Genomic DNA, 21,568 nt, shown 5'->3' on the forward strand with positions numbered 1-21,568 from the left:
AACACACACACATATTTATTCCCTTTTGAATAAGTAACGCAGAGAGCAGAAAAAGAGTAAAAATGGTATGCCAAAAGAATGAAAATCCCAAGGACAGGATTTAGGGATTAGAGATTGGATTAGGAATAGAAAACGGGGGGGGGGGACTCCAAATCCCATGCGCCTTATCCAATACAGCCAGGGATGGTAGCGTCCGAGCACAACATCTGGAAAACCCAGTAATTAAGAGGTTCACACATTCCCCCTCGCCCCCAACACTACATTCTTGTGATTCCCAGAACCCTGTTTTGCACTAGTTTTGCACGCCCCGTTCCTCTCTGTAACTGTGAATGCACTACACGCCTTCCTTCCTCCACCCCCTAATCTAGACCTCTCCAAAACCACGATCCAGGACACATTCAAAACCAAGCTTACCTCTTTGCAACCCGGGCCTTTTTTTTTTTTTCCGCGCTCCCGACATGCAACTCACACAGGAAAAGGAGCCGACGCCGAGAGGTGGAGTGAGCCGATCGCTTCCTGCTCGCCGGGAGGGCCGGCTGGTGTGGAGCCGCTGCCGCGGATCCTTGTCCCCGTCCCCTTCCCCGATGCGCTCCTGGTGAAGGTGAGTCCTTTGGGTCGGAACATGCAAGCGCCCCGCAGGTGCCGGGTTGGAGAAATCGGAGGAGCGGGTTGGCAACGCCAACGCCCCGTCAAAGAATAAAACCCTGGAGGAGCTTCTCTCAGCCCTGGGCATCATCCCGGGGTCTCCGGAGAAGGAGATCCTGGCGAAGGGAGCGCCACGTTTTGTTATGCCAGCGTGGGAAAGGGTAGGAAGATCACAAACCGAATGTATTTATTTATTTATTTATTATTTATTTATTAATTTAATTTGTATACCGCCCTTCTCCCAGAAGGGACTCAGGGCGGTGAACAGCCAAAATTAAAAAAAACATACAAATGCAAAAGTTAAGATAATTAAAAGAATTAAATCATTTATGTTTGATAAGCCTCTCCAGTCCTAAGAAGTTCTGACCGGTGTATATACCCGACGCAGCAATCCGATTGAAAAAGAAAACGTATAAAAATATATGATCCCAAAATGCACCAAGTAGGCACCGTTAGCAACAATTCATAGATTTTTCCCCCGCCGGAAGTCTCTCTTTTATTCCTATTATCTAACGTCTGGCTCTTTTGTTTAGTCTTTATCTAATCATGTATCTATCTGTCATCCATTCATATATAAATTCATCTATCTATCTATCTATCTTAAACGATTTATGTAGCTTCCCATATTGTAACCACAACACTTAATTAGGAACAAATTAACCCATCCATTCCCGCATTGTGGCTGTGCAGGTAGTCCTTGATTTACAAATTCAATTGAGCCCCAAAATTTTATTGCTAAGCAAGATAGTTGTTAAGTGAATTTCGCAGCATTTTACAGCCTTTCTTGCCACAGTTGTTAAAGTGAGTGACACCATTGTTCAGTGAATCTGGTGTCTCCGTTGACTTTGCTTGTCAGAGGATTGCAAAAGGGGATGACATGACCCCGGGACACTGTGACCGTCATAAATATGAATCAGTTGCCAAGCATCTTGAATTTTGATCATGTGACCGTGGGGATGTTACAAAGGTTGTAAGTCACAAGTCTCTTTTTTCAGTGCCATTGTAACGGTCACTAAATGAGCTTGTAAACTGAGGACTACCTGCATAGAGTGGGGCATGGTGCAAAAAGAATCGTATTGAGAAATTAGAACAGTGGTATTATTCAAGAGGTAAAGAAAGGGTTGTGATCTGTCTGTTTTGAGAAAAGGTAATATTTTGTACTAATCAAAGGATGCAGCAACATGTGTTTCTATGGCAGAGATCCTGTGTTCTTACAATAATACATTGTTCAGATTATAATAGCAAATCCAGTGGCTATTGATAAGTATAAGATATTAGTGTGTGTGTGTGGGGGGGTGTCTTTTCTTTCCCTTCTTGCCCTGTTTCCCCTAAAATAAGACATCCCCTGATAATAAGCCCAATCGGGCTTTTGAGCGCATGCACTAAAATAAGCCCTCTCCGAAAATATTTAAATGCATGTGCAGCCAGTCCCTGCCTTTTTCTCTGGTTTCCTCCACATGCCCCAAAATAATAAGACCTCCCCAAAAATAAGGCCAATCACTTATTTCGGGGGTCAAAAAATATAAGACGGGGTCTTATTTTTGTAGTTTGTTTTTTAGTTTTTTAAATTTTCTTTTGAAAGATGAAATATTGTTTTTCTTACAATAAATAATAAAAGTTAACCTGACAAGTCTTGAAGAGATGCCTAGAGTCAGGTCTTAATTGCTTTTCAAAGCATGGGGCTATTCTGGCATTAAATTTTTAAATCGCATTAGATCAGTGTTTTTCAAATTCAGCAACTTTAAGATGTGGGAGTTTCTATTCCCAGAATTCCCCAAACTGTTGATGTCCACGCATATTGCTGAGTTTGAAAAACACTGAATTAAACAGTCTCCAAGCTATTGAACTGGAAAGTCATGGGTGATTTGATGGCATATAAAGTCACGGCATTTAGAATAGGAAAATCTGCAAGCAGATCCTTAGTTCTAGTTCTCTTCTTGAGAGGAAAAAAAACCCAACAGCCAAAAGTTGTCAGGGAGCTTTTTTGCATACAAATTGTACCTTGTGTTTTATAGACTGCCTGTTTTAAATTTAAAACTTCTCGGCGGTGGAAGGTTTCACCTGCCATATTGCATCCGGAAGCAAGACCAGAAGGAGAACACTCAGGCAACAAAACATTTGCTGTTTATTGGGGCATTTTCCTCACGGGGAATTAGCCTAGAAAAAGTCAAGTCTGTCAAGACGTTGCAAATGGATTCCCCCTTATTACCACTGTGTGAATTTTGCTGTACAGGTAGTCCTCAATTTATGACCAAAATTGGAACCAGAATTTCCATTGCTATGAAAGGTGATTGTTATAAGTGAGTTCTGTCCAATTTTATGGCCTTTTTGCTCTGGCTGTTAAGTGAATCACTGCAGTTGTTAAGCAAATCTTGTTTTTTTCATCGACTTTGCTTGTCAGAAGCTGGCTGACAATGATTTGCAAATGACGATCACATGACCCCAGGATATTGCAACCATCATAAATATAAACTGGTTGCAAACCACCCAAATTCTGATCATAGGACCATGGGGATGCTGCAGTAGTCATCACTGTGAGTACTGGTCACAAGTCACTTTTTCCATACCATTGTAATTTTGGTCACTAAACGAATGGTTAAAAGCTGAGGACTACCAAGTGATCCTAAATATTATACCACAGATTTCTGTGTGTGTGTGTTTTAATTCATAGACTTTCCTAAAAAATGTGGTTTTTGTGCTTATCACAGTGCTGGTTCCGTCCACAGTGAACATACTGTGTTACTGAATTCACCAGATGTTTTATCTTTCAACTATCACAGCCTTTGCAGAAAAAATGTCCCAGTGATGAAGGGTAGCTGTCATGACGGAGTCACTGATGAAACTCCAGAGAGTTCAGCTGAAATGCAAGAACCTTCATGAATACCTGCGGGGTCTCAGCCCAGGGATTTTGGATCGTCTGTATAATCACCCTGCCACTTGCCTTGCTGTCCTTCGGTAAGTGAGAATCTCACCTGTCCTCAAGTATTAGAATTTAGGCCTTGTATCAGCTGAGGGTCAGATCAGGGATAAAAACGCAAGTAGATTAACCCCATGTATGTGAAGCCATATTTTATACTGTAGGTAAATAAGTTGCTTCTGGTTCCAGATTGCTAAACCTAGGGTTTTTGCAGAATAGACTATCAAACCTGCCACCATTGAAACCTCTAAATCAGGGGTGTCAAACTCAAGGCCTGGGGAACGGATCCAGGCCGCAGGGTGCTTAGATCCAGCCCGCAGGGCCGCCCTGGAGACAGCGAAGGACCAGCCTGTTGTTGTGGCCCGCCAGCTGGCAGCAGAGCTGGCAGCAGACTTGGACAATGAGGAGGTTGGGGAGGAACTTGGGCCAGTCCTGCAGTCTGGGGAAGGCTCTGATGGAGGCTCTGCATCAGAAGCAAAGATGGAGCCAGGGCCGTCCGACATTCCCCAGCTGCATTTAGAGTTGGAGATAAGCGAGGAAGAGGAAGAGCTGGGGCCTGTTCCAGATGCACGTATGGGCAGAGCTGTCAGGAGAGGAGAATAATTGATTATCAGGAAAGAAAGGCATACTTGGACGCTGAATGGCCCCTCCCTGGCTGGGGAATAAATATAAGCAAAAGGGGAGTGGCGTAGTGGGAGACAACCATTCGGATTTATTTAAGAAGACTTGCTTATCTTGGTTAGTGCCTCAGAAACTTATTGCCAGGAATTAATTTACAGCTTTGCAACTGGAAGCTCCGGGCCTGGCAATTATCTAAAGACTGATAAGTCTATTATTGCAATTAACCCTTGGAAGGATTATTGCCTGGACTTTTCTGTGTGAATGTCATGAATTCACAGTAATTAAATAAACAGGGTTTTCGGGACAAGGAGTTTGTGTATTGGTTCTGCTGAGGCTGGGTCAGAACACCTGCAGTGCCTCTGCCAGCGAAAACGGAGCTCAGGGGCGCCACGCAAGGCCTGCCTGGGCTCCGTTTTTGGCCATGACGGCCTCCTGCAGCCCTCTGCCAGCCAAAACGGAGGCCTGGGGAGGCCGCATGCTCAGTTTTCACTGGCAGAGGGTTGCAGGATGCCATCACAGTTGAAAACGGAGCCTCGACAAGTAATGTCGAGCTGGCCATGCCCACTTGTCCGCCACCACCTGCCCCCCAGATGAAATCGAGTTTGACCCCCCTGCTCTAAATAGAAACAACCCTTGACTCCATTTGTTGAGAAAAATATGGTTTTCTTAGAAGAAAAGTGCATTGCAATAGTGAATGGGTAGAACGACGCATCGCTCGCCAAAATCCCTAAATTCAACCTTCCCCCCGCTTAGCTAATTCCCATTGCCTACACACACACACACATACACGACGAGGCGTTCCCATGCAACACCTCTCCTGCGCGAGCTGCACTGGCTCCCGGTGGTCTTCTGGGTGCGCTTCAAGTTTTTGGTTATCACCTTTTGAGCACTCCATGGCTTAGGACCTGGTTATTTACAGGACCGCCTGCTACCACCAATAGCCTCCCACCGGCCGGTACGCTCTCATAGAGAGGGGCTCCTCTGGGTGCCATCGGCCAAACAATGTCGACTGATGGCCCCCAGGGGGAGAGCCTTCTCTGTGGGGGCACCTACTATCTGGAATGAGCTCCCCCCGGAGATACGGAGGATCCCGGATCTGCGCACCTTCCGTCGCGCTCTCAAGACTTTTTTATTCCATCAAGCCGGCCTGGCCTAAATCTTTCCCTTTTAAAATGTAAATTTTAATTTGTTTTTAAAATTATTGGGTGTTTTAAATTTGTCTCGGCCAAATTGTTTAATTCGGTTTTATTCTGTTTTTAAATTTTGTATTTATGTGTTTTATTCTGTGGCTCCTGAGTCCTTTGGGAGTAGGGCGGTATATAAATCCAATAAATAAAATAATAAAATAAAATAAAATAAAATAAAATAAAATAAAATAAAATAAAATAAAATAAAATAAAATAAAATAATAAAATAAAATAAAATAAAATAAAATAAAATAATAAAATAAAATAAAATAAAATAAAATAAAATAATAAAATAAAATAAAATAAAATAAAATAAATAAAATAAAATAAAATAAAATAAAATAAAATAAAATAAAATAAAATAAAATAAAATAAAATAAAATAAAATAAAATAAAATAAAATAAAATAAAATAATAAAATAATAAAATAAAATAATAAAATAATAAATAAAATAAAATAAAATAATAAATAAAATAAAATAAAATAAAATAAAATAAAAATAAAATAAAATAAAATAAAATAAAATAATAAAATAAAATAAAATAAAATAAAATAATAAAATAATAAAATAATAAAATTAAATTAAAAAAAATAAAAAATAAAAAAAATAATAAAATAATAAAATAAAAAAAAATAATAAAATAAAATAATAAAATAAAATAAAACAAAATAAATAAATAAATAAATACACACACACAAGCAAGCAGTGAGGTTCAGAAAGGATATTTTTGTAATGGCCAGTCCAAGCTCAGGGCGATATGTAGCTGGTATGTCGTGTGACCTTGAAGCAAAGTCTCAAAGAGTCTCATTCACTTTTGGTTTCCCTCTCCCCATAGTTCATAGCAATATGTCACCGAAGTGCAAGCAAGCATTAAGGTGGCAGCTGACACAGACTTGGCAGACCATGCCTGGCTATTCAAAACAAAAAAAACATATCTTGTGAGTGACACTGATCTTACATTCTTCTCTTCTCAGGGAACTGCCTGGGTTAGCCAAAAATTATGTCATGCGGATGCTTTTTCTGGAACAGCCTCTTCGCCAGGCAGCCGTGGCCCTGTGGGTGAAGAAGGAATATGTCAAGTAAGTTTAGAGCTTGAGCCCTGATTGTCTAGCAAAGTTTAAAAAAAAAAAAAAAATCCAATACGATTACTGCTCAAATGAACATCGTAAGATTAAAAGTGTACGTTGCATTGAGATAGTCCATAAGCAGAAACATGGCCCGGCTGGTATAAATAAAGCTTGTGTTCATTTATTTAATAAACTTGTTCACAGCCTCAATTACAATGACAGCTTGAGATATTTTACATATTAGGATTAAAACCACCCCAATGATGCCCTTGAAGTGATGTCCCAGTGCCTGGAGGCTGTGCGGATCTGGATGGGGAGGAACAGGCTCAAGCTCAACCCTTCCAAGACTGAGTGGCTGTGGCTCCCGGCATCCCAATATAGTCAGTTGACTCCATCACTGACTATTGGGGGCGAGTCTTTGGCCCCCACAGAAGGGGCTCGCAATCTGGGAGTCCTCCTGGATAGGCAGCTGTCCTTGGAGGAACATCTGACAGCTGTAACCAGGGGGACCTTTTGTCAGGTTCGCCTGATTCGCCAGTTGCGGCCCTTTCTTGATCGGGATTCCCTGTGCACAGTCACTCACGCCCTCATCACCTCTCGCCTTGACTACTGCAACACTCTCTACATGGGGCTCCCCTTGAAGAGCACCCGGAGGCTCCAACTGGTCCAGAATGCAGCAGCGCGGGTAGTGATGGGAGCAGCATGGCGCTCCCATGTAACACCGCTCCTGCGTGAGCTGCACTGGCTCCCAGTGGTCTTCCGGGTGCGCTTCAAGGTGCTGGTTATCACCTTTAAAGCGCTCCATGGCATAGGGCCTAGCTATCTTCGAGACCGCCTGCTGCTACCGACGACCTCCCATCGTCCCGTGCGCTCCCACAGAGAGGGCCTCCTCAGGGTGCCATCAGCCAATCAATGCAGGCTGGTGACCCCCAGGGGGAGGGCCTTCTCTGTGGGGGCACCTACCCTCTGGAATCAGTTGCCCCCAGAGATAAGGAGAATCCAAGACCTTAGTGCCTTCCGCCGTGCCCTTAAAACCCACTTTTTCCAGCAAGCCGGGCTGGCTTAAGAAGAAATTTAAAATGTTTTAATTGGTTTGTATTTTTAATTTTGGACCAAATTTATATATATTTTAATTGTTTTTAATATTTGTATTTCATGTTTTTTCATTCTGGCTGTACACCGCCCTGAGTCCTCAGGGAGAAGGGCGGGATATAAATTTAAAAAAAAAGAAAAAAAGAAAAAAGAAAAAAACCTCAAAAGCCACAACAGTAGCAACATAATAATAGAAGAGAATATTTGTAGAGGAGGGTTGACCTGTGGAGTCCTTGGTGCTCTCTGTGCTTCATTAGACATTTCATTACCCAACTAGGTAATACCATCAGTGCTAGAAAGGAGTGGGATTTACTCTCTGTTTATATACAGTGGCTTGCCCTGTCAGTGTTGGTAGGAGTGTTGTTTTCTTCTTGGTAGTTCCTTGATCAAGGAACTACCATAATTACTCTTAGTTGTCTTAAACTTAACTACCTATGATAACTACCTTAATCAAGGAACTACATTTCCTAAATTCATGATGGGCTCTGGTGTTTCAGGGAACAAGAGGAGAGCTCGGATATCCTACTGGGACTGCGACTTTGGCACACGCAGCTGCTCCCAGGAGGCCTCGAAGGGATCGTCTTGAACCCCATCTTCAAAGAAAACCTGCGCATTGCTCTCTTGGGAGGGTGAGTGAAGGCCATCCAGATTCTTAAGGTTGGAGAGTGAAGGCAGAAGATCACAGAAACTACTGCACTGGCTGAAGATGAGGATGATTTCAGTTCTCTGAAAGGGGTGTTTTTGGGATCCTGCCACTTCACAGAAAGGGAGAAAACTAGCTATTAATAGGTCAAATGTCTATGGAGATTCTCAACCATCCAGGTCATGGTTGTCCCAAAGGTATAGAGGTGCAAACCACAGGCTCAATAATTCCTTTGTAGGAATTGCTTTTGCATTTAATACCCACAGAAGGCCTTTTATCTGGTTTAAGAATCCTTACTCCTGAATAGGACATTAGTCAGTGCTATCCTTAAGTTACATAGGGACGCAGTGGCTAAGACGCGGAGCTTGTCGATCGAAAGGTCGGCAGTTCAGCGGTTCGAATCCCTAGTGCCGCATGACAGGGTGAGCTCCCATTACTTGTCCCAGCTTCTGCCAACCTAGCAGTTCAAAAGCACGTAAAAAATGCAAGTAGAAAAATAGGGATCCCCTTTGGTGGGAAGGTAACAGCGTTCTGTGTGCCTTTGGCGTTTAGTCATGCCGGCCACATGACCACGGAGACGTCTTTGGACAGCGATGGCTCTTTGGCTTTGAAATGGAGATGAGCACCGCCCCCTAGAGTCGGGAATGACTAACACATATGTGCGAGGGGAACCTTTACCTTTACCTTGTTATCCTTAAGTTACAGCCTATAAATAGTAATGGAATTTCTTACTTCTCAATTCTCTGCCCACAGAGGTAAGGCCTGGTCTGATGATACCAGCCAATTGGGCCCAGATAAGCATGCCCGAGATGTCCCATCTTTGGACAAGTATGCAGAAGAAAGGTGGGAGGTGAGCATTTTGCCTTGTCTAAGCAACCTGATTTGTTATGGATGTATTTACAGGTAGTCCTTGACTTAAAACCTTTTGTTTGGTGACTGATTGAAGTTACAGCGGCATTGAAAAAAGTGACTTATGACCAGCTCTCACACGTATCACTGTTGCAGCATCCCAATGGTCATATGATCAAAATTACATACATGCAGCTGGCATGTATTTAGGATGGTTGCAGCATCCCACGATCAGAGGATTGCCCTTTGCAATCTTCCCAGCTGGCTTCCAGCATGCAAAGTCAATGGGGGAAAGCCAGATTAACTTAATGACTCTATGATTTACTTAGCTGCAGTGATTCGCTTAACTATAGCAAAAAAGAAAGTCAAAAAATTGGGTGTGACTCAATTAACAACCACCTTGCTTAGCAACAGGGATTCTGGTCTCAGTTGTGATGATAAGTCGAGGACTACCTGTATTAATCTTCAAATGACTGACTTTGTTGCAGTGTTCTCCCACTTCTTGCCAGTAAAATCACCAAGACTACTCTTCCTCTCCTTCCTTGCTTGGATTTAGTTCAAAAGCCTTCCTTTTGGGAAAACAGCAGGTTAATCATGCAAAAAGAAGATTTTGTGGTGAAAAAATTAAGTTTTCTTGGAATCAGAATATTTAAAATGGTGTGTTTCCTTCTATGGAGGATTAAGCTCCTGAATCTTCCTGTTTGAATTCATTCATGATGGACTACTATTGCGTTTCCTTTTCACCAGGCCTAGGATGGGCATCCGTGTTTCTCAATTCCTTACTAACTCTCCCTTTATCTAATGTGGTCTTATGGTCTTTTAGTAGCATTTGCAGTTGTCTATTACTTCCAAGTTTCAACTGAGAGTAGTTGCCATAACAAGCCAGGATCCCTCAATGAATTCCTAGAATTCTATCCTAGAATTCTGCCCATCAAAGCAATAGACATGATGATGAATCATGAGTGGAATTGCAATCATTTGTAGAGTCTCCAGTGACTGGGTGGCCTTTGTATATGGTATGTAGCACACAATGAAGTGACTTTACCAAACACCATTGTGGACATAGTTCCACAGAGACCACAGTTTTCTTCTCTTTCTCCACACTGTTCCATTTAGGTCATCCTGCATTTCATGGTAGGCTCTCCTAGTGCAGCGGTGAGTCAGGACCTGGCTCAACTGCTGATTGAAGCTGGCCTGATGAAGAGGTAAGTGTCTCAGGGAGAGACAGACATGCAGATACCTTCCCAAAGTATCTCTTCCAGCCTTAAAAGAAAAAGTCCAGTGTCTGTTTTAAGAACAGTTGAGAATCCTCAGATTTGACATTAGGAGAAAAAGAACTGCTGTGCAGACTAGACTAGACTAGACATAGAATAGAATAGAATAGAATAGAATAGAATAGAATAGAATAGAATAGAATAGAATAGAATAGAATAGAATAGAATTCTTTGTTGGCATCCAAGTGTGATTGGACACACAAGGAATTTATCTTGGTGCATATGCTCTCAGTGTACATAAAAGAAAAGATACATTCGTCAAGAATCATAAGGTACAATGATAGTCATAGGGAAACAGTCAATATAAATCTTAAGGATACCAGCAACAAGGTTACAGTCATACAGTCATAAGTGGGAGGAGATAGGAACAATGAGAAGATTAATAGTAGTGCAGACTTAGTAACTAGTTTGACAGTGTTGAGGGAATTATTTGTTTAGCAGAGTGATGGCATTTGGGAAAAAACTGTTCTTGTGTCTAGTTGTTCTGGTGTGCAGTGCTCTATAGCATCGTTTTGAGGGTAGGAGTTGAAACAATTTATGTCCAGGATGTGAGAGGTCTGTAAATATTTTCACAACCCTCTTTTTGACTCGTGCAGTATACAGGTCCTCAATGAAAGGCGGGTTGGTAGCAATTGTTTTTTCTGCAGTTCTAATTATCCTCTGAAGTCTGTGTCTGTCTTGTTGGGTTGCAGAACCAAACCAAAGGGGTAGCATTCAGACAACATTTTTACCCTCTGATCATAATGTAGTGCAAAAGTTCTCAAACTAGGGGTTAGGATTGTGATAACGAACCTATGGCACATGTGCCCAAAGTGGCACGCGAAGCCATGTCGCCTGGCACACACGGCCTTGCCTGTTTGTCTTCCAGGTTTCTGGCATGCATGCGCGTGCAACGATCAACTGTCCTTTGGATGCGCGGCAGTGCCAAAAAAACGGTGTGCGCATGCACCAGCCAGCTGATTGTCAGGTGCACATGCGCACCAGAACCCAGAAGTTCGGCTTTTCCGGAGCACAATCTCTTTGCGTGCACGGCAGTGCCAAAAACCGGAATGTGCATGCGTGTCAGCCAGCTGATCATTGGGCGGGCATGCACGCTAGAACCCGGAAATTCAGCTTTTCCGGAGCACAGCCTGTGTGAGCGTGACATTTCTGCACGACCTTTTTGGCATTCGGTGCTGAAAAATTTCGCCATCACTGGATTAGGACTTTCCTAGCCGGGGGGTCTTGAGCAACTGAGGGATAGGCATCATTTTTTAAATCCTGGTCAGGCTTGTCTAGATCAAGGGTCTCCAAATTTGGCAATTTTAAGACTTGTGGACTTTAACTCCCAGAATTCCCTAGCCAGCCATGAATTTCGAGACCCCTGGTCTAAGTAAAGTGAGGAGACTGGTATTTTGCATGCCAGGTTTTGTGGCCCACACAGCTTTTGTGGCTCCCGGTGTTTTCTTTTCTGTGGGAAACGAGTCCAAATGGCTCTTTGAGTGTTTAAGGTTGCAGACCCCTGGTCTAGGATCTCTTGCTTGAGCAGGGGGTTGGGCTAGAAGACCTCCAAGGTCCCTTCCAAGACTCTTATTTTGTCAGGCACGAACACTCAAATAATGGCAGGATACACAGCATATCAATCTCCTGTAGCATCAGGGCACAGCAGCCATCATCAGTGTGAACTATGTGGAAATTGGGTACAATTTTGCAAAACTAAGAACGAATGTTTCTTTTCTGGATTTTTTTTTCTTGAGTTACCCCTCTTCTTCCTAGTAGTGAGCCTGGGGAACCTCCCTGCATCACATCCTCTGGCTTCCAGTTCCTGTTGCTGGATACTTCATCACAGCTGTGGTACTTCATGCTCCAGTATCTCCAGTCAGCGGAGGTGAGGAGAAACAGTGACCTGACTGCTTGCCATCTCAATTCTGGTCCATTTCCCGTTTCTGCTTCTAATTCCCTTCCCCCCACCTTTTTTTGCATCACTCTACAGACCAGGGGCATGGACTTGGTGGAGATTCTTTCCTTCCTCTTTCAGCTCAGTTTCTCCACACTTGGCAAGGTGAGAAGGAACTTCTTTACCTATCAGCAACATATGTTGGTGAGAAGTTGGGCTACATATCAAGACAATAACTGAGCAGAGTAGTTGTTGCTATTGTGGTGCTCTGAAAAAATTTAGAACACTCTGTAAAAGGAAAAATATGGAAAAGACGAGTCCCGTAATTGGACCATCTTCTTGGGGAAATCTCTCCATTCATCCCCTTCCATATTGTTTACAATATCATCCCTTTCTTGTAATTTTTTTAAACATGAATAAGCCATTCTGATCGTTTTGGGTGACCTTTGAAATATCCCAGTAGAATATGAAATATTCCAATTGCAACTGCTTCTTTGGTATCTGTGAAGTAGTGGTGAAATCTAAAATTTGTTTCTACTGGTTCTGTTACTACCACTGGCTTGGTGGGGGTGGGGTAATGTGATTGGGTGGGCATGGCCAACTTTTTTTTTTTTTTTACTTTTAAAACCATTTTTTCTACAACCTTTGGGCGAAGAGGTTGTTTAAAAAATGCTTTTAAAAGCCTCTGACGATCCCAGCTGATCGTCAGAGGCTTTTTTTCTTTTAAAAGCATTTTTTTTCTGCCGAAGAGGTTGTAAAAAAAAAGGTTTTAAAAGTTAAAAAAAAAAGCCTCTGATGATCGCGCGGCTCAGCTGGGCATGGGGGAGGGCAGGGATTTTTATTACCGGTTCTCCAAACCACCCGCCTCCATCGCTACCGGATCGTATGATCCAGTCCAAACCAGGAGCATTTCACCCCTGCTGTGAAGGCTTCGTAGCCCTTCACACTGAGATTCAAGAGATCACTTTTGACAACTTGTCATGTCAGTAAAACGGCTTGTGTTTATTATCTGTTTATCAGTGTTGGGCAAGGTCCTCTATAGAACAGAACAGTAGGCTTAATCTTGAATATGGGGATTGGCAATCTCCATTTGTAGTGGCTTAATAGCAGTAGCACTTAGACTTATGTACCACTTCACAGTGTTTTAACAGCTCTCTCTAAGTGGTTTATGGAGTCAGCCTATTGCCCCCAACAATCTGGGTCCTCATTTTATCCACCTCGGAAGGGTGGAAGACTGGGTCAACCTTGAGTTGGTGGGATTTGAACTGCTGGCAGCCAGCAGTCAGTAGAATTAGCCTGCAGTGCTGCATTCTAACCACTGCACCACCATGGCTCTTAAGTAGACTTAGAGGAAACTTAGTTTTAAAGGAGATTTTGTTTCAAGTCCCTGCTTGATCAACAAACCACTGGATCACTCTGAACCAATGACTCAAGCTTAGCCTGAACCCTACATCAAAGGGTTTTTGTTGTGTGGGTAACATTAGAAGAAAGTCACTCATATAGCAAATGTTTTCAGAGAAAAAGTGAGAATTTAGAAATAAAGAAAGCAGATATTATGAGTATAACAGAAAACCTGGCTTCTTATGAATGAAAGGATTGTTGTACACAAGGTTGATTCATGAAGCCATGCATACTGGTTTTGATTAGGGGTAACCATGTTCCTTGAACTGACCCTAATTAAAGTCTCACATCTAGATTGCACACATTATTAAATTACTAAGCTAAACAATAGACTTTGAGGGGTGATGTTGAGAGGCACAGGATCTTAGACGCATAGAACCTAGAAAATTGGAGCCAATGGCTCAAAAACCAGACATTAGTTCAGTGCAGAAATGGTGCATTTGCTAAATGCTCAATTTAAATTATGACATCACAATTATGACATAGCTTAATGGTTCAAGAAACAAAGCATGAATGACACGTGCCCAGAGCATTCACCCCTTAATAAGTGCATCTTCCATTGATGACTCTTACAGGTAAATCAGCAAAAGAATTCTTTCATGGCCTCTCAATGTGATTTGATTGGCTAATCATAGCAATTCATCTACTGGTTCTCAAGCATTGACCAATCAAGATGTTTGCGCAACATACTTGCCTGCCAGTTAATTCTTTTCCACTTTCTTTATTCTCAGGATTATTCCGTGGAAGGAATGAGTGATTCACTTCTGAATTTCCTTCAGCATCTCCGGGAATTTGGCCTGGTGTTTCAAAGAAAGGTACAACACACTAGGGGGATTATATGAGGAGCTGAACCAGAGTTTTAAAAAACACAAATTGTCAGATGTTAGAGGTATTAAGGACTTCTTCAAGGATCTTGTGAGCTAAAAGGGTAGGTTTGTCTTCTGAAAGATAAATTGTCAGACAGCTCTGAACTTGCCACAAACTTGTTGCTAATATCTTTCCTTCTTTCTTTGCAGAGAAAATCCAGGCGTTACTATCCCACCCGCTTAGCTATTAATCTTTCCTCCGGCATCTCAGGTACCACCGTGGATACCCATAACCAAGGCTTCATCGTGGTGGAGACCAACTACAGGATCTATGCATATACAGGTCTGAAGCCACACCGATTTCTATTCTTCAAAGGCCCATCCCTCTTCTTCTAATTCATAATTGGGAATCAGTGTGGCAGCATGGAAGCTGCCCATTTTTTAAAAAAAATATTCTCTTGGTTGTATAACAGAAGACAGCTGAGATTTTGCTTTACTGATTGGGGGAAAGCGTACTTAGCCAGGATTGCTTTCTTTATTTGACCTAGGACAATATTTCTTAAATTGTTTGGCTGTCTTGATATAATTCAACATCTGAAAAAAAGAATGTGGGGGCCACCTGATTAAATACCTGCCCCTCACCCCCTGCTAGGTTTTTGCCTTTCCAAGCAGGGGAATTTCCATTCTTTGAAAATGCTTATTTTCCATCCCTGTTTGAAAATGCATCTTTTAGATTAAATGTAATCCAAAATTAATTATTACCGTATTTTTCGGAGTACAAGACGCACCTTTTTCCCCCCTAAAAGGGGGTAAAAGTTTACACACAAAATTTACATTCTTATACACCAAATGTAGCCCCACCCACCCACTGACCCCCACCCTTTGGCCTCTGCCTCCCAGCAGTCACCTCCTTGCAGCAAACAGCAAAAAAACCCAGCTCCTTTCAGCTTCAGCACAGCCTATAGATCAGCCTCCTGACTCTCAGCTGTTTTGCCTGGTCCTCTGCTGCTTGTTGCAAGAAGGTAAATTGCTGGAGGAGATTTTTTTTTCCTTGTGCTAATCAAGCTATACTGAAAACAAAAATGAAAGTAAAGCAGGCTGTTTGCTGCAACGAAGCAAAATTGCTGGGAGGCAGAGGCAGATTTCTTTTTCTTGTTTTCCTCACCCAAAAAGGTAGGTGCGTTTTATAGTCCGAAAAATACGATAATTTGCCCCCTTGGATGGGGGGGGGCATTGCTGGCTGAGGAATTCTGGGAGTTGTAGTCCACACATCTTAAAATGGCCAAGGTTGAGAAACACCAATCTATTTAAAGGACACCAGGCTGCTCATGTGTTTTAAAACTATTTCTGAAGCTCAGCCATGTTAGGATGTATGGACTTCAACTCCCAGAATTCCTTGTCTCAGCCACGTTGGCTGGGGAAATCTGGCGGTTGAAGTTTGCACACCTTAAAATGGCTGAGCTTGAGAAATCTTTTTTTTAATGTTGCATTTCCCTCCCTCTCTGTGCTTACTTCCAGATTCAGAACTACAGATTGCACTAATTGCCCTCTTCTCTGAGATGCTGTATCGCTTCCCTAACTTGGTGGTGGCGCAAGTCACCCGGGAGAGCACACAGCAGGCCATTGCCAATGGGATCACGGCCGATCAGGTGAAGATAGGTTTAAAGAGGACTTTGGAGTCGTGCTCTGCTTCTCTCGGTTGGTTGGGTGGAGATTAAAACTTTAATGACGAAATCCCAAATGTGCCAAGGTTCATGATCCTCTTTTGCTACAGATCATTCACTTCCTACGGACAAGAGCTCACGCCGTGATGCTGAAACAGGTGAGGAAATGGCTACAGGAGATGAAGGGAGAGGACACCTGGGCGATCAGGGCATCCAAGAAAAACGTTGCCTTTTGTAACAGTTTATTCGTTGTTTAATAAAGCTGGTGCAATATTTATGCTAGCTTAAGTAACGCAGCACCCAAGCCATCCCAACCAGCTTCCCCAGAGCCCCAAAGGTAAGTTTTTAAAAATATATTGCTCCAGTGTCAGTTAAAAAAAATGCAAGTTATTGGCACCTGAACCATTTTTCTTTTTTAATTTATAAAATTTATTGGCCACCCATGTTTCCACAGGATAAATCTGGGTGGCTTACAATCTTAAAAAAATAAACACAATACAAAACCTAAAAGACATAAATAAAACACTGTAAAAGTCTGTGAAATTATATTGTATAAAAGAAGATTGCTAAGCCTTCTGGGGAAAAAGCCCAATACGAGACTTAACCCTGATCCCAAATATGAAATATTAAAACAGTGGTCTCGAACCTTTCCAGCTTGGTACCCTGTGCAGAAGAGGGGGGGAGAGGGATGGTTCTGTGCGAGTGGCGGGTGTGCTCACAGCTCCATTTGTGCGAGCGGCGGGTACACCCACCCACCAGACATGGGAGCTTCGCATGAGATGAAAACTCCCACCACTCGTGCAAGGGAAGCTGTGCACATAGATGCGCACGTCTGATGTTTTTCGCGGCCTAGTTGCGAACAGGCCGTGGTCCAGTAGTAGGCCACAGCCTCGGAGTTCTGGACCCCTGGATTAAAAGGTTCAAGTAACGTAGGTGTTTGTCAGTTCTAGAGGAAAATGCAGTGTGGAAATTGTTTCCTGCTCTTTAGGAAATAGATACTTTGCGGTCTCTAACTTTTCCACTCTCCTCCCCACAGACCCCTGTGCTGCCCCCCACAATCACAGATCAGATCCGGCTGTGGGAGTTGGAACGGGACAGACTTCGCTTTTCTGAGGGTGAGCATCTCCGAGAGATGGGACAGATGGTCAGGAGAGGAAGCGATAACCATGAGAAGAATCTAATAGGATGTCAAATTAGGTCAATTATAGTTTGGCAAGTTCCACAACCTGGTCTCCTCTCCCAATGCAGCCATTAGCCTGACCATCCGGGCATTAATCTTTAGTCCAATATAGTTGTAGTCCTCAACTTACGACCACAATTGAGAACATAATTTCCATTGCTAGACAAGGCAGTTATTAAGTGAGTTGCAGCTAATTTTATGACCTGTTTTTAAAGCCCTGGTATTTAAAGCAAATCACTGCAGTTGTAAAGTGAATCATATGGTCATTAAGCGAATCCGACCCCCCCCCCCTTGACTTTGCTTGCCTGAAGCCTTCTGGGAAGGTTGCGAATGAAGATCCCATGAATCTGAAATGTTGCGTTGTCACAAATACATGCTGGTTGCCAGGCGCCTGAATTTTGCTGTGACCATAGGGATGCTGTGATAGCAATAAGCGTAAGGAACAGTCCTAAGTCACTTTTTCAGTGCTGCTGTAACTTCAAATGGTCACTAAACGAATGGTTATAAATCAAGGACGCCCTATATATCAGAGGAGCACCAGCTTTGGTCATTGACTCCACTTTTTGCTCACCTTCAGATCTACTTTCTTTAGCTTTACTTCGACGGGTGTTTCTCAGCCTTAGTAACTTTAAGATGGGTGCATTTCAACTCCCAGAATTCCACAGCCAGCCTTGTTGGCTTGGAATTCTGGGAGTTGAAGTCCACCCGTCTTAAAGTTGCCATAGCCCAGGGGTGTCAAACTCAATTTCATTGAGGGCCTTATCAGGGTTGTGTTTGACCTTGTGGGGCTGGGGTGAGTGTGGCCAGGGTGGGCGTGGCCAGCTTGATGTCACTCGTGTCGGGGGCACCTGTAGTGGCCTGAGCGCTCTGCCAGCGAAAACAGGCTCCGAGCTCCATTTTCAGCTGTGACGGCCTCCTGCAACCCTCTTGCCAGCGAAAACGGAGCTCGGGAGAGCTGTACGTGGCCCTCATGAGCTCTGTTTTCGGCTGTGACAGTCACCTGCAACCTTCTGCCAGCGAAAATGGAGCTCAGGTGGGCCGCGTGAGGCCCTCCCGAGCTCCATTTTTACTGGCAGAGGCACTGTGGGCTGGTCCTTTACTGTTTCCAGGGCGGCCCCGCAGGCAAGATCTAAGCACCCCACAGGCCGGATCTGGACCCCGGACCTTGAGTTTGACACCCCTGCCTTAGCCTCATAGACTTCCTGGTCAGAGTTTAGATCTCATTCAAGATCCCTTCCAACTCTTGTTATTCTGTTATTCTTAAAAACCTCCAGTGCTGGAGCACTCACAACTTCTGAAGGCATTCCACTGGATTGATTGTTCTCATTGTCAGGAAATTCCTACTTAGTTCTAGGTTGGATTTGTTAAAATGAAATTGCAATTAAAATGTGAATTTTAATTTCTCCAGGAGAGTACCTACTTTCTGGACCATGTCTAGGGCTCTGCGTTCAGCTAAGAATCCATATTTTTTGTGTTTGGGTCAAACCAGTTACAAGGGCTGTCATGATTATTATTTTAAATGCAGGAGTTGGCTCTGATGTCCAAAGGGGGAATATAAAGAGGCTCTTATTTGTGGTTCTGCTTGTCTTTGTGTGCCCCATTTCTTGCATCCTTATTCCTCTTTAGCCACATATTGCTGCCCCGGGCTCTTTTCCACACCAGTCTCTTTCTATTTCTCCAGCAGCTTCTCCTTGCATGCCTTCCTGTTCATCTGTTTCTCCAACTCTTTCCCACAGGTGTCCTATACAACCAGTTCTTATCCCAGGTGGACTTTGAGCTGCTCCGTGACCATGCCAAGGAACTTGGGGTCCTTGTTTTTGAGAACCCAATTAAGCGTCTCATGGTGGTGACTCCCGCCGGCCACTCAGACGTCAAACGCTTCTGGAAGCGTCAGAAACACAGTTCCTGAAGACATTGATCGCACTCCGTGTTCTTCTGATCATGCTTGTTGTAAAGTGGACCAAAAAGAAAGGCAGGAATATCTTTCCTCCCATTTACTTTGAGTGGATGCAAGACATGCGGAGAGAAGGAAAACGACTGATTATCCATTTTCAGCCAAAAAGAGATTCGAAACTTGTTTTTAAAAAAAGAACAAAAATGGTCATCGGTTCAGTCTAAGCGTCACCTTTCCATCAACTCTCTCTGGTAGGAATTACACCCTAACTGGGATAACACTGGCACTGAAATAGATTAGAAGTCCAATGAAATGCTTTGAAAAAATAGAAATAGCAGGGGCAAAGCCATCTCACCAAACTAAAAGTCCAGAAAGTTTGTTGGTGAAAAGTTACTAAAATTGAGAGCATGTTCCCTGCATAGTTGAATACCGAATCTTCAAGGTGCAAAGGAGTTCTAGTATCAGACTATCTACAACCTGGCGCCATTCAACTATTTAGACCCTTGCGGCCATCTTCCTGAGACCTGTCTGGATCTGAATGATAGAAATTGGAGCCCAGTATATCTGGAAGGCAACATGTTGAAGAAGGATGTCCAAAAAAAGTGTTGAGCAATTTTTTATTCTTTAAATGGCTTGACCCTCTCAGCTCAACAGATACAGAAAGAAGAGACAGCCTTTCATTTTAGTTTTATAGAAACTGCTAATTAGTAACAAAGCACAACTTACATTCAGATTGCCTTGTTCTAATAAGACATGTGTTTTTATAGGGGTGATTCAAGGTGTTTTTCTATCCATGTGTGAATGAAGACAGATCTGTATGCAGAAGCTGGGTTTACACATTGCACTAACCCATATTACGATTAATTTGGCCCTAACATAATGTGTTCAGCACATCAAATCACCCTATCTTGATCTTGTGATTTGCCTAATTTGATACCAATTTGATATTCCATCATGAAGTTGCCATTTGTTTTTTAAAAACCAGAGCCAAATACTCAAGATGTTTCACCGTGACTCAACGCTGTAACTCCAGCATGAAGATGCTGTGATTTTACTTGTTCCTCTTCTACCTGGGAGGGAGACTTCTGTTGAAGTCTTCTGTTGAAGTTAAGCTGATAACCTGTTCACCAATCTGTCCTATGTTGGTGAACTTGCTGAATCCCGTACGCACAGTTGAAACCTCTGTTGAGATGGACAGGTCAAGTCAACAGGTTCCTCATTCCACCTCTTTTATCTGAAATTCAGATGTTGAATTAAAACCAGCTGAGAAATTGTGGGAATATCTTCAGGTTTTTATTCTTCATCCTAAATTTGGCATCTCCAAACATTGCAGAGGAAATGGTATATTTTATACTTGGGAAGCTGCGCTAGGTGGCTTATGGGTGATTGTAAAGAGGAAATGGGAAACTTTTATGTACATCAAACAAATTAAAATGATTTTTTTAAAAAATAAAATGAAATAAAGTACCTTGGGTGTATCCCTGTACTCAGAGGGTCTGTCATTCTAAAGTAAAGAATAAGGCTAGCAAATGTAGCAATTGCTAGAGATGAATAATCCAGAAGTTCTCATTCCAGACAGCTAATAAAATTCTTAGTTATCTCTGGTTCTCATAGATACAGGTTTTATATCATAGAAAGGGAATTCCTTCCTCAATCTGAGGTTTGCCAAATTGCTTTAGTGAATTTTTCCTATTGTGATGCAAACTTACAATAACTTTATATAAGCTTCCCTGTCCATCTGCTTTGGGAAATGTTCTCAGCTAGGCCAGTCTCCCTCACTTCCTTGATTGGCCAGAATGTGGGAATTACAGTATGTTCTGCTGTCCACCAGTCCTTCTGAAATGATCAGCCATGAGCTTAAAGCCACCATCTTCCCAAACAGATGGGCCATCCTATGAAAATTAAGCAAGGAAGGTGGTGATATGAAAGGCAACTCGGTCTATTGGTTAAAGCAGCAGGATAGAAACTGGGAGACTCTGAGTTCTACCTTAGCCATGAAAATCAGCTGGGGTGACCTTGAGCTGGTCATCCCAGAAGCTTCTTCAGTTCTGACTGATCTTGCAGTCCATCTGCCTTACAAGTTTCAGCAGTCCATCTGCATTTGAAAGACAAAGGCCACTCTTTTGAAGATAGCAAAATCCATAATCTGGACAGAGAGGACCAGTAGTTTGAAAGAGGTGCCAAAGAGGCTATCTATATTAAAATTGAATAGCCCTCCTTCAACGGGATTGTCTTTTGAACAGTAGGTAGAAGTTATTTATGTGTCTATTGATGGCCAATTTGTCACAATGTCAGGCTTCCCAGGAATTCTCTAGTATTTTTGGACTTGGCTTGGTCTAAAATAGTCATGGTTTATCAATTGTAACTATGGTTAAGTCCACAAATTGTGAAATTAAAGAGTTTTCATCATGTCCTCTGACTGGCACTCTGACAAGTCGGCCATTTGTCTG

At 42.7% G+C, this 21,568-nt stretch overlaps 2 protein-coding genes across 6 annotated transcripts in view; one reads left to right on the top strand and one right to left on the bottom strand.

Moving 5' to 3' along the window:
* VARS2 (valyl-tRNA synthetase 2, mitochondrial) overlaps positions 1-495 on the bottom strand; it is a 35,685-nt gene extending 35,190 nt beyond the window's left edge. Inside the window, exon 1 of one of the 2 annotated variants that reach the window (XM_034421607.3) lies at positions 415-495. The gene's annotated coding sequence lies outside the window, so the exon portion shown is untranslated. The remainder of the gene's footprint in view (positions 1-414) is intronic. The other variant, XM_034421606.3, reaches the window with a different exon arrangement.
* On the top strand, positions 367-20,604 carry GTF2H4 (general transcription factor IIH subunit 4). Of its 4 annotated transcripts, none has more exons than XM_034421608.3 (14): positions 367-601; positions 3,426-3,600; positions 6,347-6,451; positions 8,029-8,160; positions 8,928-9,024; positions 10,140-10,228; positions 12,053-12,164; positions 12,270-12,338; positions 14,306-14,389; positions 14,591-14,723; positions 15,899-16,029; positions 16,155-16,202; positions 17,081-17,159; positions 18,961-20,604. In XM_034421608.3, exons 2-14 carry the CDS (start codon positions 3,467-3,469, stop codon positions 19,131-19,133), a joined length of 1,386 nt encoding a protein of 461 aa, XP_034277499.1. In that variant the 5' UTR covers positions 367-601; positions 3,426-3,466; the 3' UTR covers positions 19,134-20,604. The 4 variants fall into 4 exon arrangements, with proteins under 4 accessions (XP_034277499.1, XP_087744202.1, XP_060547213.1 ...); XM_087888076.1 differs by having other exon boundaries at positions 395-601; positions 12,056-12,164; XM_060691230.2 differs by having other exon boundaries at positions 505-806; positions 12,056-12,164.
* Positions 20,605-21,568: the final 964 nt, after the last annotated feature.

The sequence above is a fragment of the Pantherophis guttatus genome, chromosome 2 (assembly GCF_059756535.1).
Source record: "Pantherophis guttatus breed Tessera chromosome 2, ASM5975653v1, whole genome shotgun sequence".
NCBI classification, from domain to species: domain Eukaryota; kingdom Metazoa; phylum Chordata; class Lepidosauria; order Squamata; family Colubridae; genus Pantherophis; species Pantherophis guttatus.